This window comes from Crocodylus siamensis, chromosome 4 (assembly GCF_052110815.1).
Source record: "Crocodylus siamensis isolate JL-2025a chromosome 4, ASM5211081v1, whole genome shotgun sequence".
NCBI lineage: Eukaryota > Metazoa > Chordata > Crocodylia > Crocodylidae > Crocodylus > Crocodylus siamensis.
Genome location: NC_143398.1, coordinates 57,392,983 through 57,410,133, shown reverse-complemented (window position 1 = coordinate 57,410,133; position 17,151 = coordinate 57,392,983). Strand labels below are relative to the sequence as shown.

General features: G+C 42.1%; 2 protein-coding genes across 6 annotated transcripts in view; one reads left to right on the top strand and one right to left on the bottom strand.

The window, feature by feature from the left end:
* Positions 1-17,151, bottom strand: part of TMEM117 (transmembrane protein 117) — a 430,756-nt gene that overhangs the window by 360,015 nt on the left and 53,590 nt on the right. The gene's annotated exons all lie outside the window — the stretch shown is intronic.
* On the top strand, positions 7,928-15,845 carry LOC149865751 (P2Y purinoceptor 1-like). Its single transcript, XM_090046281.1, has 2 exons — positions 7,928-7,997; positions 14,824-15,845. Exons 1-2 carry the CDS (start codon positions 7,928-7,930, stop codon positions 15,843-15,845), a joined length of 1,092 nt encoding a protein of 363 aa, XP_089902407.1.

Here is a 17,151-nt window from a genome sequence, read left to right as displayed (position 1 = left end):
GGGTTCAGAGTTCAGTTCTCCCACGGATTTCCTGCGAGACTCCTAGCAGATCACTCTGGTTAGAGACAGAATTTACACATAAACCAGCTTAAGTGAGCAGAACCTGGTTTAAACCTGTAACAGAAGAGAAGTTCCATGCACTTAAACCACTTACAAAATGGCTGAAACCAGTTTAAGATAAACCTGATTGGATGTCGTATCACACTCAACTGATTTAGGTCAAACCAGTTTATGGAACTTCTATCCCAAACCCCCTCCTAGTCCAAGTTAACTCACAGTCCCCCAGCACCCCAGGATGCTTTGCAGCCCTGAGCTGTGCTTTCTGTTCCACCCTTCTGCTCCCTAGCCAGAGCACTATCACTGCTCAGCTTGCCTGAGAAGGGAGTGGAGGTGGGGAATCTGGCTCTAAACCCCAGCCAGGGTCTACCTGGCAGGGGTGGAGCAGCCCCTCAGTCTTTTCCCCTGCTCAAACCCCTCTCCCCCCACCCCTCTGCCTCAGCCTGCTGGCATTGGGCCATAACCTCCACCCCTTCACTTGAGTGGGGAGCAGGGGAGAAACCAGGCAGGGGATGCTTCCCCCTGGCAAACTCTGGCTGGGGGCTGGATCCAGCTCCCTACCTCAGTCTGTGAGCCCCCAGCTTGGGTAAAGCCCCAATCTCCGCTTGAGCAGGGGGAGGGGGCCTAGCAGGGACTACCCCCTTCCCCCAAGGCAGACCCAGGTTGAAGTTGGGCTGCATCCTATGCAGCCACAGAAGGGCTCCCCATCTCAGGCTGTGAGCACCTGGCCAGGGTGTGGCCATGCCCCACCTCTCTGCTCATAGGCAGAAAAAACATGACAGGGACTGCCCCCTCCCCTTGAGTGAGAAGTAGGGAACAGAAGCCTGGCAGGGGCTTCTCCCCGCAAGACATACCAGGGCTCAGGTCCCATGCAGGCAAAGAAGCGGGGTTTATAGCCCCTCTTCCCCTGGCCTCAACATGCTGGCCCTGGCCATGCTCCACTCTGCTTAAGCAGGGATGGGGGAAAAGCCTTGTAGGGTTTCTCACCTCCCTTCCCATTGAAAGTACCTAGGAGGCATGCTCTAGTACCCAACTTCTGGCCTGAGCAACCGCAGGCATGTGGCTGCATTTGTGGAATCAAAAGTGAATGTCTGTTCACTTGCTTATCGGTTCAATCTACACATCTTAAACTAACCTGCAAAGAATCGATTCAGCCTCAGACTTTTTGACTATCTGTATTTAGCCTGTGCGTGTCCCCCACAAGTTCTCCACCTGCAAAGTGGGGATAACAGTACTTCCTTTCTCATCTGCTTTGTCTTTTTTGTCCATTTAGATAACAGGCTCTTGCAGACAAGCATCTTTTACTGTCCTTATCACAATGAAGTCCCAATCTCAGTTAAGGCTTCCATGTTTTAACAAAAAAATCACATTACAAAGCAGACTAAAGCCTGAAACCACTAACAAAGTAATTATTTTCATTTCTTGGCCAAAATGTATATCATCAATGCCAAGACATCTTGAAATTTGTACCTCCACTACATGACAGAGGACTAAATGTTCTAAAGTGTTACAGCTATAATTATTTTTCATGTTAATGTTCTTGCCATTTTATAAATGTTATATTACAAGTTCATCTGGAGCAGGATTAATTTTTCTGCCATATGCCCAACATTCTTTTTGCACTATGATATCACTGTGCCCACTATTGATTCTTTTACAATTTCCCTTTAACTACAACGACTTCTACTATTGGGATTATTATTCTTTTGCACTAATTCATGATTGAAGAAAGAGCGGATGGATGAAGGCAGAAAGGTAGAAAATGATTTAGCAGTCAGGGCCTGAAGCCCAGCAGAAAAAAGAATCAATCAAAGAATCACAGACCTGGTATTAAAAGTGGTTTAGTTCAGCAAATTATGTTTGATGCCCCAGTTATAAATGGACAACAATGGAAATTTTTACTGATGAGGCAACATATGGAAAGCAAAAGACATACTGCTAAATGCCAGCCAAAGAGATGGTATGCTGAAATTTGACAGGTGGTGATTACACCACATTGCTGTAAGTAACAATGCTAAAGGGTCATTAGCTAAAGTTAATGTTTTTTCACTGTTTGTTCACATTGAAAAAAAACACATCTCCTTCTGCATATATTTCCAATATAATAATTTCAAATGTTACAAGCTAAAAATAAAATTTAGATTTGGAAACAGCAAAGCAACAACAAATTTTAAAACCAACTTTGTTGAGGAGGAGTCTGAAAGGATTACAGAGCACTATAGTTCAGTTCACTCTTGGAAAAAGCACATTGATTCATTATGTTTACTCCCATTTGTTGAAACTGAATCTTTTTTATTAGACATTTTAGTAGAAAGAGTCTATTCCTATTAAACATTTGTTATACTAATAGCCAGATTTTGCCCTTACACCAGCTGTGCTTTCAAAACTGATTTCACTGGGATAGGCTTAGGCAGAACATGGCACTAAGCATTTTTTCGTTCCTTTAAATTGATTACTTGACATTTTTCTCTATATATATCTTGCAGAAAATCATCATCTTTTTCCAAAGCACACCTGTATACCTTTTTCCCTGACAAATAGTCAACTCTGTCCCCTCTATGGTGGAAGTTGAACTAATTGCCATAACATATTTCTCAGAATATGTATGTCCTCTGAGACTGAGTCACCTCTTCCCTTCCTCTCCCATATCATAAATGAGAAGCTTCTCAGCTGTTTGCCTCCAAACACTCCATTTCCCCTAGTGACCTTATTCCATTCCCTTTTCTCATTTCCTTCAAGTCCACTTTTATTCCTCTCCCCCCTCACACACACAAGGCACAGCTACATGTACATTAATGCACCATAGTTACTGTGCTTTAAGTTTAGTACCTGTAATAATAGGTACCAACTCAATGTGCAGTAATGGGTATTACTGTGTAGTAGCGCTGCACACGCCTTTCTAGTGATATTAATGCACAGCAGACTAATCCCACTGCGCATTTAGCATCTTGTGTCAACATGTCCACACACACTTCTCTTAACCTCTCACGGTCCTCTGGCTCTTTCTCCTCACAAAACATTCATGCTTTAGTTTCTCCCATCTTAAAACGTGAACCACACTGAACACATTTGCCTCTTCAACTGTTTCTCACTTTTCCTTTTATGCTAAATTAATTGAACACAGCCTACATTCCCTGTATAGAGCTCCTCTCTTCCAGCTCCATCCTCAGTCCTCTTCAGTCTGGCTTCTATCATTTGCATCCACCTGAAAGTGCTCTTGCCAATATCACTAATGGCAAACCTCTTAACCAAATCTCAGAACTAGTTGTCTAGCCTCATCCTCCTTAACTTGTCAGTCACCTTTGACACAGTTGACCATGCTCTTCTTCTTGAAATCTTGTTCTCCCTAGGATTTTCATAGATTTCATAGATTTCATAGACATCAGGGCTGGAAGGGACCTCGGGAGATCATCGAGTCCAGTCCCCTGCCCAAAGGGCAGGAAGTCAGCTGTGGTTATAGGATCCCAGCAAGATAAGTATCCAATTTATTCTTGAAGGTGTTCAATGTAGGTGCTTGAACCACCTCCGATGGCAGACTGTTCTAGACCTTGGGGGCTCGGACAGTAAAGAAATTCTTCCTTATGTCCAGCCTGAAACTGTCTTGCAGGAGTTTATGACCGCTCGACCTCGTCATCCCTTGGGGCGCTCTGGTGAAAAAACGTTCCCCCAGATCCTGGTGGTCACCCCTGATAAACTTATAGGTGGCCATCAGATCACCCCTGAGCCTGCGCTTTTCCAGGCTAAAGAGTCCCATGGCTCTCAGCCTGTCATCGTAACATCTGTTTTCCTGACCTCTGATCATGCGCGTGGCTCTCCTCTGGACTCTCTCAAGCTTCTCCACATCCTTCTTGAATTGTGGAGCCCAAAACTGGACACAGTACTCCAGCTGCGGCCTCACCAAGGCCGAGTACAAGGGGAGAATGACGTCCCGGATTTGCTCGAGAAGCATCTATGGATGCAAGCCAGCGTTTTGGTCGCTTTACTAGCTGCAGCATCGCATTGCAGGCTCATGTTCATCTTGTGGTTAATGATGACCCCCAAGTCTCTTTCTTCTGTAGTGCTATCCAACATAGCACTGCCGAGGATGATGCAAGGTGGAGAACCTTGCATTTTTCGGTGTTAAACACCATGAGGTTCTCATCTGCCCATTTGCTGAGCTTGTCCAGGTCAGCCTGGATCACCCGCCTATCTTCTGGCGTGGATGCTTTGCCCCAAAGTTTGGTGTCATCGGCGAACTTGGCCAGTCCACTCCTGACTCCAATGTCCACATCATTAATGAAGATGTTGAACAGTATGGGTCCAAGGACAGAGCCTTGAGGGATTTTTGTGGCATGTTGATGATGATGAAGTGAGTATCGCCACACTCATATGTTGGAAACATGAGGGCCAGATAACCAGCAACAGTTAGAATGGTCAATGTCAATAAGACCTTGGGTACCCATATGAAGACCATAAGGGCACTCATAGATTATGTAGCTGTCTGGCTGAGCTTGAGCACCACAACTACAGCCACCATTGTTGGAGAGGCCCCAAGAGTGCATGCTTGCCTTAAACCGTCCAACGCCTGTTTTAAGATGGAAAAGGACAGTCAAGGCCCTGCAGGGCAGCTGCCATCCTGAGGGGTGAAACCTGGTGTTGGGGATGAAGTTTTTTTAGCTGCAGTTCTTGCGCAGAGTATTTCCTGTTCCACTGATGGGAGGTCCATGCTGTAGCTGACATGCCACCTACAGGTTCAATGACCTTATTGGCCTGAGTGGAAAATGGGTTCTGAGATTACAGGTGGTAGTTGGTTTTCTGGCTTGTTGCTACTAGACTGGTGTGCAAAGAATGATCCGGATCTTGGGCTTTGGGGCCTAGGGCCAGGATAGCAGCTTGTCTCCAGATGTTGGTGCAGGCATGCCTGAGAGGACTGGTAAGCAGTCAACTGGGGCTGGCATAAGGTATCTGATAATGGTCCTTATGATGCTGTTAAGGCTGGAATTCACTTAGTGTGCATGCTTCAGCCCCATACTGGTGCACAGTACTCAGCATGAGTATACTCAAGTGCCAAAATGGAGGTGTGAAGTGTTTGGAAACTTGTACCCCAAGTGGTGTCAGCAAGGCAACAGATAAAAGCTCCTCTGCTGTTAACCTTACCCTGCACCCCTTCCACATGATTACAGTAGGGAAGGGTCTGGTTCCTAAATAAGTAATGGTGTGTATCCCTTGGTGAACGGCACTACCCACAGCTGTGTCCAGATGTTCGAGACCCGGGGTACCAGCTGGCTTTACCCGTGCTCAGCTCACCTGGGAGTGGCCAGAGGTTCCCCAACAGGAGGGGCTTCCTTTTACAGTGTTGAGACCTTGCAGAGTCAGAAGTAACTATTTACAGAATGTAATTACATAAAGGAATAATTATAATATGCAAACAAATATTAAATTATATCAAAAGTTTGAAATACTCTTTTTACAATACAACAAGGGTGAGTTTATACAAAAATAGCAGTTAATAGCTATTTACACTTAAGAGATTATTAAGTTAACAGATACAAAGATAATAACTTACATGCTATGCTAAATGCTCATTATATTAATCCCCTAATTCAGGAGTTGTCAACCAGGAACAGTGCTAGGCGATATGTGCTGGTGGGTGGGGATCATAGAATCAAAGAATCATAGAAGTAGGGTCTGAAGGGACCTTGTAGATCTTCAAGTCTGACCCCCCGCCTGTGTGGGAAAAAAGACTGGACTCAAATGAGTCCAGCCAGTAGTCATCAAGCCTCTTCTTAAAGATCCCCAGGATAGGAGCCAGCACCACTTCCCTTGGAAGTTGGTTCCAGCTCCTAGCCGACCTAACTGTGAAGTAGTTCTTGCGGACATCTAATCTAAATCTACTCTCTAATAACTTGTGTCCATTGTTCCTTGTCATGCCAGGGGGCGCTAGGGGAAACAGTGTCTCCCCCAAACCCTTCTGGTCCCGCCTAGTGAGTTTATAGACAGTCACTAGGTCCACCCTCAGCCTTCTCTTGTGAAGGCTGAACAGGTTTACGTCCCGCAGTCTTTCAGTGTAGGGTCTGTCCTGTAGTCCCCGGATCATGCAGGTGGCCCTCCTCTGGACCCTCTCCATGTTGTCCACATCCCTCCTGAAATGGGGTGCAGAGAACTGGACGCAGTACTCCAGCTGTGGCCTGACCAGCATCGCATAGAGGAGGAGGATCACCTCCCTGGCTCTACTTGACATGCACCTGTGGATGCACAACAAGGTCTGGTTAGCCCTGCCAACCGTGACCTCGCATTGTCGGCCCATGTTCATCTTGGAGTCAATAATGACTCCAAGATCCCTTTCCACCTCCGTGCTCTCAAGAAGGGAGTTTCCCATTCTATAAGTGTGCTGCTGGTTACTACTGCCTAAGTGCAGCACCCTGCACTTGTCAGTATTGAAACGCATCCTGTTTATGTCAGCCCACTCCTGTAACCTATCCAGGTCTTGTCGCAGTCCTTCCCTCCCTGCTAGGGATGGAGTGCCACCGCCTCCTAGAAGCAGGGCTGGGGTTGGGCCAGGGCAGCAGCACCTCTCTGCAGGTCAGAAAAGCTTGTACGCAATGGCCACTGCAGCCACCCACCAGCCTGGTGAGCTTCTCCGCCCCACAGAGGGGTGCCACTGCCCTCACCCCACCCTGGCGAGCTTCCCTGCCCTGCCCTGGCCCTGCTCCTGGGAGGCCGTGGTGCGCCATCTCCACCCACCCACACACAAACCTCACCCTGCATCTGCCTGTGCACCACCCCCCATCCTGCACGCCGTCCCTGCCTCCCCGTTCCATGTCTGGCTGCACCACACCCCCCCATGTCCAGCCGCGCACCCCCCCCCGCTGCCTGCTCCACATCCATCCACCAAGGGTACTTTGATTAAAAAAGGTTGAAAACCCCTGCCCTTATTACTGTCAACTAATAACTGTTTACCCCAACTTATGCCCAAAGGATGGAGGGAAGGGCAGTCCTCTCCTCTCATCAGACACTTTAAGGGCTCCAGCTGTCTTGGGCTATCCCCCCTAGACATCTCAGGGGTTGTTGTTTAGATGGAAGGCTGTTGCCACCATTTTAGCTCAGCTGAGATGGAGACACCATTTATGGAAGTAGTCAGAAAGGGTGTTCATTCTTTATGTCAAAGTGGATTCAATAGCTTCCTATTGCTTGCTTGATTTAGGGTAGAATGTGGCAATCTTCTCATCGTCTACTCCATCACTACCTCTTTGACGGAAGCTAATGCCACACTTGCATCACCACCCATGCATTCAGATTGCTTATGCAACCAGGTAGCTTATGAGACTGCTACCGGGGCTCCCTGGCTAAGACACCCCCCAAGCATACACTGCTCATTCCATTCTGCATGCTTGCTTCAAACCTGGAAATATGCCAAATACATTCCAGCCCACTGGAAGCCATGGTCTCAATAGTAGCTGCAAAGGGATACTTTGGAATGGCCTCAAAGCATTTTTGGGTTTGTGGCATGATAGATGGAGCAGGTGGGTGGAGAGGAGAATGTATACAGGAGCATCCCAGCTGAGAGACAGTGCTGCCATGGGGTAAATATACCTCATGACTCCATTCGCTCCTGATTTTCCTCCTCCTGAAAACATCTCACACTCCCTGAAATTCAGATTTGTCCAAAGAAGAGTTTCTTCCACTGAAAAACTGGGCAAGTCTAGAAAAATATGACAACAGCTGTTTTGTTCCCTTACTGGGAGGAGGAGTCTAATGTTAAAAGACATCTCTCTTATCCAGTTTGTCAATTGCTGTCTGAAGTGCAGCAGCAGTATATGAAATATTACAAATCCACAGGTTATTAACAATATTTGCAAAACAGTTTTGTACTTTTACAAGATCAAGGTTAATGGAAAATAAAAACATACTTTGGAACACAGACTTCTGTGTCCCAGACAACTCCAGCATTTTAAAACTAGGTAAGTAAAAGATTTAAGTACTCTTTTCTTTTTTTTAAAGTACTCCTATTTTCCTATTTAAAAATATGTATCATAGTTTCATGGACTGATTGATACCTTCATATACAGACATAAGCACAATTCTTCAAATAATGTAAATTTTGGGTTACAGCTGATACTGTTTTAGTAGTTTTCACAGTCTTGGCTTCAGCAAGTCAAGTTCTTAAATTGCATAATATGGAACTAGTTGTGCTTATTTCTAGCATATAATATTTGTTTACTCAAACTCTCAAATAGAAGTATTAACTTCATTCTTTGGTGAGAGTAATAACATGATTAATCAAAACATGAAGAAAGACATAAAGCAAAACTAACAAGGGATACAAGATTAACAATAGCATATGTTCATTTAACATTCTAAAAATATTGTATTATTTATTTTTCAAGCTATAATAAATGCAAAAACTAAAAACAGAAATTTCCACAACAAATAATTTTCTCTGAAATACAGCCCTTCACTTAAACTAAGAATTTGGAGGCAAGCACATGTGAAGGTTCTGGTGAGGGTTTGGTGCTTTGTTCACTGTCTTTTATGATTTCTGCATCCCCAGTGAGATTTGCTGAATATAACAGAACTAGAGAATTAAAGATTTAAAGCACTGAAGTCAAGTCAGAAACCAACTTATACTTGTTCAAAACAATATATCTCAAGCCACTAAACTAAGTCAGTAAACATCAGGTGTGGATCTGGTGTTGTATGTATAATCAAAAGGAATAAGCAACTTGACTTCTTTAAGAAACTGCAACCATCTTGAGTTTGGTAAAGGATTATAGATATTTATTATTCAGGGAAGGAAGCTGTCACAATTCCAACCCGTATTTCTTTCATACCCTGAATAAAATGCAACCTCGGTGAACATATGTGGAAACTGATAAATATAACCAGTGGGTTGTATTTTAAAACTATAATGTCATTTTAATGTAAAAGTGTACAAGGCTAATAAAAATTGTAGGCTGAGATTCCATGTTGAAGGAGCCATGCAAAGCTTAAAGGACAAAAGGTTCACATAGCTTTACCCCAGCTTTCAACCTTCCTAGGTATGGGCTGCTGACTGTTTTCTTCTGGTTACTGACAAGATATTCTCACATCCAGTCTTCAGTTCAAAAGTCTGCTGTATTTTGGGATGCTCCCATCCTTTTGTTTGATGTTTCCATTTACTGAATACTTTGGGCCACCTCTACAGAATCTGACTGTTCAACTGAAAGATTACATACACTCGGTAAACCCACAATATTTCTTAGCCCTGCAGACCCAATTCTGCTCCCATTGAAGTCAAGAGCAAAAAATAACCTGGCTTCAATGAGAAAGGATCGGGTACCAACAGCATATGCAACAGCTCACTAGTCAAAGTAATTTCATGGTTCTGTTGCTCATTGTTCTAGTCACTGCACTAACAATTTCCTTTCTTATGTCACTGCTAAGTGTTATTTTTTGAATGATAATGCATGGGACTCAGCATAAGTCACAGAGACTGTCAGGGCTTCAGATTCTAAAACTGATCTCATCATAACCACCAAACCCCATTACAGTGTCAGTGGTAGGTGGGAGAACAATAAGAGAAAAACCACTTCAATGGGCAAAAGTTGGATGCTGGTGGGGAAGGGAAAAGGAAAGACATTAGCAGTGGTTTGGGGAAGGGAAAGAGGTGCAGACAGGATCAGAGAAGAAAGGTTTGTGGGTTACTGACAAAACTGTAGAGCAGGAGTATATGGTACAATTAACAAATCTCAGACTCCACTGTAGAGCATAAGAGGACACAGACTATTTTAAATTATGAAACTGTGCATTCTAGGAATTTCAAGATTTCCAATATCATTGGAAAGTTTTTAATTTCTCTTTGTAAAGTAACTTATAAAATACAGCCCTAACTCCAATGGTGTTCTTAGGACTATTTTAATATGACGAATAATTAAAGACAATCTTTACACAGCCATCATAGCTGCTTTCAAGGTGGGTACCATGACCTAACCATTAATTAAGAGCAAATGTATATTTACTAGGCAAAACTTCTTACATCCAGATATAAGGCAGTCATATTCAAAATGCTCTTGCTGAAACATACGAGCACTGGGGAGTCAGCAAACCCAAGCACTCCCCCAACCATGCTCCAAGCTTCATCTGCAATTTTGCTCCCAGGCCTCTGGTTGTTGAGTTGTCTCTACATTAATATTTAAGTGCCCTCAAATCCCACTGAAGGCAAGTTAAGTTTGGCATCCACAGAAAAAGTTAAAAACTTTCAGCACCTTGTAATATCAAGTTCTTAATTTCCCTAAGCTACAGTTTCTCCATCTAATTAAATGCAGATACTAACAGTTACTTACCTTGCAAATCTGCTATAGAGCAAAATTCACTAGCATAAAGAACTTTGACATTCTTGCACAGAAATTGCTGTAAATTGCCAAATGTAAACTAGTGTAAATTATTATTCCATGGCATAGTAAGGCAGTAAAAATTTGAAAGATGCTGAAGTTTTGATGATGCAACCACTATCAAATTCCCTTGAGTTTCATATGGGAAGCCATGAAGTCTTCTCAGGGAACTTGAGAGACCCAAGTTTCATTCCACCACCAACCTGTTGTGTTATCTCAGGAAAGCCACTTTGACATTCTTTGCTTGTTTTCTTTCCCATGCTTTGTTTATATTGTTCTGTAGCCTGTAAGCCCTAAAAGGCCGAACTATATGATGACTATTACTGTTGGCAGCTGACCTCAACTGTGGCCTCCATGCACTTCTGTGTTCGTTTATTATTTAAGAATAATAAACAATAGTAGTAAAATATTTCATCCCCCCTCCTCTCACACAGATCCCAAAACAAATACTGAACACTAAGGTTCCTGTACTGTAGACCAAGAGTGGTCAATCTGTGGTACAGGTGCCACAGGCAGCCTCTGCATGTGGCAAATTATGGGACAAGCAGCACAAGCGTAGACAGGACAGGAAGCAGAAAGCAGGGCATTGGATAGACAGCACAGGGGAAGAAGCAGAAAGCAGTGCAGCACCTTGATCAGGGAGCAAAAGGAAGGAAGCAGAAAGATAAGCAGCAGAAAAGGGGTTGAAGTGGCACTTGGGGAGGGTGCAGAGCTAATTTGTGGCAAACTTGCCAAAAAGGTTGGCTCCCAATGCTAGTGGGGGTGTTTACACGAGGTGTTTTACTGAACAGTAGACTAATCTATTAGTCTAAACTGTCACCATCTATGTGTGTGGGGCATTTACTGTGCAGTAAATTAGGTTACTGCAGTTAGCTAGTACCTGTAAATACAGGTACTAAATTAACTGCGCAGTAATTATTGCACAGTAGCAGTTGTATAGACACTGACTGGAAGCAAATTTGCTCCTGGGGGGAGCCGGAAGCAGAGCAGCACCAGGACTGGGGACAGAGAGTTCCCTGTCCCCTGCTGCCTTAGCTGACTGGGACTAAATTTGTTCCCAGTCAACCTAGGCAACAGGGGCCACAGGGGACAGGGAATTCTGTCCCCAGTCTTGGTGCTCCTCTACTCCCAGCTCCCCCCAGAAGCCAGTAGCTGATCAGCATCAGGACTGGGTTCCCAGCCCCCATCTCTCCCCAGAACAGCTCTGCACAGCTTGGAGCTGGGAACCCAGACCCTGCTCACTTTCCACTCACTCCCACACAGCGTTGCTCTGGCAGATGGGTAGGCTGGGAACCCAAGCAAGTAAGCTCCTGGTGAGCCCCATGCTCCCTACCCTGCCCTGGCAGGAAGCTTGCTAGCAGCTGCCCCAAACCTAGGACAGCTCCCAGCAAAGCCGTATTGGGATTGGCGCCATGCCACAAGTGATTTCTTAGAAGTATTTAAGTAGGGGGAGAATATGAAGCTTTAATAAAACCAGCATTTTATTAAACTATATACTATCCTTTAGATCTGTTCCATGTTTAAGGGTTTATAAGAAAAACTAATAATCATCTACTGGAGAAAAGTAAACCCATACAGTACAGTGAAAAAAACTATTTAAAAATATGTTTACCCCAAATTAAAGTACTTTTCTGTAGCAGATAAAATAGGAGGGAGCAAACATTCCCCATTAGTTAAATATACTGGAATTAGACAATGTCTTCCCATTTCAGAAGTCACATGTCTGCTTTGGATCCTAAGCTTCTAATGAAAAAACTCTTCTTTTTAATTTCATCCAGTAGTCTTAGCCCATTGATATCCCCTGAAATGTGTAAGTGTGCTTTGTTGCACAGTCATAGATTTACAAAAATAGCAGTGGAATCTTCACTTGATACGTCTTCTTTGGCAGTTGGCAATTTTGGTATAAATCCTATGCCACCTTTACACATCAAAATGTAACCATGTAACTGCCATTTCTGGAAGCTGATGCAGATTTTAAATTGTTTCCACCTGCATAACTATACTTGTCCTGTGATTCCAATCCAGGCATGCTTAGGAAAACTTGACTATGACCACATGTGCTCTGAGGCAGAAGGGAATTGCCTGTGTAGGCACATAATTGTATGCAAGTTCCCAGAAGTATGATTTGGGGAAAAACCTACCAAATAGCTTAATGGCTCATGCAGTTAGCCAGGGCCCACCTCATCCAGAGGGGGTATGAACCTCTATCTTCTGCTTCCCAGAAAATGCTTTGAAATCTAACGAAAAAACCATGGGTAAGGCACTACCCAGAGCTCTCTTAAGGTCTTCTCCATAACCTCATTTGACAGCCAAAAGGGGAAAATAAATAGGGCTAGGAGAAAGGCCTGGAAAGAGTGTGGTTCAATAAGAGGGACACTTCCCTTGGAAAGAAGGAGGTCCCGGGCTCTGGCCTGAGCCTCCAGGCCCAACAGTGCAGAAACAATACTGGTGCTGGTCATTCATGCAAGATGTTGGAAAGCTATGGGAATGAAGCACCCACACAAGGACATAATTGGATATAGTTAATCAAGACTGATAGGAATAACTACACATGAAAATATACCGTAAGTGAAGGCAAGCTTTAATTTGTTCTAGAACTTTAAATAAGTACAAGGCATAACATCTAAAGATGACCACTAATCAAAACTCAAATCAAACATTTGAAACCAAATCTCACTGTAGCAGAAGAACCCTATTATTCAAATAAATGTAAGAACAACTAGTTTACTAGACTTATGAAATATTTTCTCCCTTTATTTTCTGCATCCTTAATTTCTCCCTTTTACAGCAAGATTTTAACTATGAAAAATATGGAATGCTACCCATTACACTACTCAGTGGGTGCACCTACACAAGACGCTAATGGCACAGTAGATTTATTAGAATTAGAATTAATTATGTGTAGAATTAGAATTAGAATTCATTCTAATTAGTCTACTGTGCCATTAGCATCCCCCTGCGTACTCCCCAGGGGACCTGAAAGTGGACCAGAAGTGCTTCTGGTCCACTTCCAGGTCTGCTGCTGAGCACACTGGGAAGCCCCCTACACTCCTGTGGGATGCTCCATGAGCCCCAGCATCGCAGGATACACAAGCTGCCTGCCTCCTAGAAGTCTGTTGAAAAAATAGTTAAAGCTGTATCTATATCCAAATCTCCAAATCTTTCTGAATCTCTCTAAACCGATTAGGAGGGTTCCAACCCAATTCGGAGAGATTAGAAGGTCTCCTGATTCAATTCAGATTCAGAGATTCGGCCACTGAATCAGGCTGAATCTCTGCCAAATCGAATCAAGGACCGAAGCGTCGCATAGCCCAACTTTCCCAACACATACTTTCCCAACACATACCATATGTGAAATTAAAATAACTAGGTTTGTGCAAGGAACTCTATGGTGAATAGAACAAAATTAATTCCTTCTAGGTTTAACAACTGCAGTGTGTTGAAACTGGAATATTATTGTTAGACATGTATAAAAAAATAAAAAGGAGCCCATGCAGTACTCTAGGTGAGGAATATGCCATTGACTTCAGGGACCAAGATTTCATGTCAAATTGTCTTGATTCAGAGCCCCAAGTCTCAATCCACTAGCCCCTGAGCAGGTGGGCATATCTTAAGTGTCACTATCATAAGCACTCATACGGACACTGAAGGCATAGAGATCAAGAATGCCCTTAGAGTTGTTTCTTTGAAACAGGGTGCAAGCACATCAGTTAGTGGTAGAAGTGAAGCTGCATGCCACTAATCAAGCTGTGTCTAGGTTTCCTCTGTGAATAAATGTGTCCCTTGTATAATAAACTTGGTGTCTCTCACCAGTGATTAATTTATTTACAAATATAAAGTAAAAGAGGAGGAAAACAAATGCCATGCTTTAGAGTCATGATGACAGGCAATGCTGATGTTGCCATAAAGCAGTAATTCTCAACTTTTTCACTTGAGACACCCCTTTTTAGCTTCAAGTCACTCTTCAAAAAAGGCTCTCTCTCAGTTTTCACTCATTTTTTGACTATGGAAAAATAATAACAGCTTTTCTGTTCCAAAGAACTCAGAAAAACAGCAACAGATCAGAATGTTTTTAACACTACACATTCATATTTTAAATCTCTGGGTTTATTTTGTTTATCATGTTTGCACACCTAACAGTACCAATATTGCATGGTACCCTATGGCATCATTTAAAAGATATCAAGGCACCCCCAGATATTGCTACACCTTGGTTGAAAATCACTGCCATAAAGCAAGCTTGAGATGCATCTTTTTAAAAAAAAAATATTATACATATTGTTGAACTATTACATCATACTATATTTTGAATGGCTTTTGTTGATATTAACAAATTGGATTAATCTCAGGAATTCTGAATTACAAATTTAATTCATGCTTTTATTTAAAAGGCTTTTGGTCTCTCTTTTCCCTTTAGGCAGAGTTGATGGAAAAATGCAGAATGCTACGTGTATCACTTTCTTCTGCAATACCAATAGTAAACTGGAGTGGTATTGTTACTTTCTGATTATCATTTGTCTTTTTACTTTATTGTTGGGATTTCTGGGAAATATCCTTACACTACTCTATTATGCATGCAGCAGAAAGTCATGGACAACTAGCACTATATTTTTATTCAATCTGGCACTGTGTGACATTACATGGATTCTCATGGTTCCTTTTTCAGTCTACTATAATCTTCAGAAGCTAGCCATGTACTCCAGTCAGATATTTTGCCAGTTCAGAAGAATATTCTTTGATATTAATATCTATGGAAGTATTTATTTTCTGACACTCATCAGCTTTGACCGGTATGTTGGTGCTGTCCATCCTATCAGCTCCCTAAAGTGGTGGGACAAAGGCAAGGCCACATTTTGTACAATTGCAATATGGATCTTTATTTTTATTGAATCAATTCCTGATTTTTATTACACATTTTCTGTTAGAAGACAAGATGTCACTGCAGCTTGCTTGGAGAACATTGGAGAACCTTTACATATTGTAGTACCATTCACAATCTCCAGAATTGTATTTGGATTCTTAATTCCTGTCACAGTGATATGTATATGCTATATGTTGACTCTTAAAGAATTACGACAACTGAAGAAGCGTCAAAAGAGAAGGAATAAAAATGCTAAACCTCTAATGTTGGTTTCAGCTGCTCTGATCGTTTTTGCTGTTGCTTTCATTCCTTATCATGTAATGATGATGGCAGTATTAATTTACAGAGTGAATTACCAATTAAACTCTGGCAATGTAAGCATGATATTTACCATTTATAAACTCACTGAAATAATCTGCAGTATTAGCAGTTGCTTAGATCCAATCATTTTTATGCTAGCAAGCAAGAAATTCCACTTAAGACTTAAAACTCTCAAATGCCCTGCTAAGTATGGCTGCCATTGCTGTCAGTCACGGAAAGTAAGGGATATCACCATGCCCCAGAGAATGTTGAATTAAATTTAATTCTGCCAACATGCCTCTTACAAGCCACTTACTTTCACACTATCATACACATTTAAGTTTTTTGTTTTCAGCATGCTTGCAAAAATCTTTTGGATACGCAGAATTAGTATGAGCTCTCTGGCAAGTAAGACTTGCTAGCCAAGTTCACTCAAAATTCACCCTTTTTGGCTTCCCAATACTGCTAATTTAAATACCTGTCATTCATATAATTGTTATGGAAATAACAGTTCCCATAACATTCAATATGTTTGAGGCAAAATTATTAGCTTATTCACTGTGGGCTAAATTTACATCTAGGCAGAGAGCTAGTACTAGGTTGATGCCTTACAAGGACTGAAGTCCTACAACAGTAAAAATGCCCATACCTTGTTATCCACCTGTACCAAACTGTTTGCAACTTCAAGGAGATTAATTAGTGAGATACTGTTCTTTGGTACTCCAAGCACATTTGCATGGGCAATGGTCTCTAAATTTTTTTTTAAATCATAATTGCACTAATGTTCCATTGATGCTCCTACTCCAGGATGCTGTTAGAGCTTTAGTAGCAAGTGGCACACATAGGAGATCCAGCCCCCTCAAAAAATATGTATAGATACAGCCAAAGAGAGTGCATTATAAATCAAAAAAGCACTTAAGAAAATATTTAAATCTAAACTGCTACAGCAAAGTACTTGAGTATCAATAGGAAGATATTTGCTAAACTGGGACCTCTGGGTCAGATTCTCAAAGGAGTTTGGCACTTGCAGCCCACCAAAATTCAGGCTCTTTGATAATGCCAATATTAATTAAGTATGAGCTCAAAAGAACATGATCAAAACTCAGCAGCTAAACTAAAAATATGCTTTGCACTATCATAGCCATATTATGAAAGTAAATGCTCAGTGACTGCACTTGATGTTAAGTGCTGTCCACTACATATTCTCTCAACATGTTACATTTGAATTTATATTTAATATCCATGCACCTGGTAACATGCCAGCTCTTACACAATAATTTGTTAATTATTAAAGCACCTGTATCGGTAAGCATATTATTTCCTAAGAAACTAGTGGATAATAATATTCTTATATTTGTACAATAAGGCAATGCTTCATTTCCATGGTTTTAATATGCCCTGATATAAAAATAATTCAATGTTATTTCAGAACCAAAGTCATTTCACTATATGTTTCAATTTTTATTAAGTAAAAGCAGTATCTGTGTTTATCTAGATCATGCTTATTTTGTTGTTTTTCCTTGTTGTTTTTCATGTCAAAATGATTTATCAGTATTAGGCCATTCAAAAAAGTTTAGCAAAGAG

Bases quoted from the DNA above. Each gene is read 5' to 3' on its own strand.
- LOC149865751 (XM_090046281.1), top strand. From the start codon at position 7,928: ATGGAAAATAAAAACATACTTTGGAACACAGACTTCTGTGTCCCAGAC. The intron at 7,998-14,823 runs GTAAGTAAAAGA...TTTTCCCTTTAG, and splicing joins CTCCAGCATTTTAAAACTAG to GCAGAGTTGATGGAAAAATG.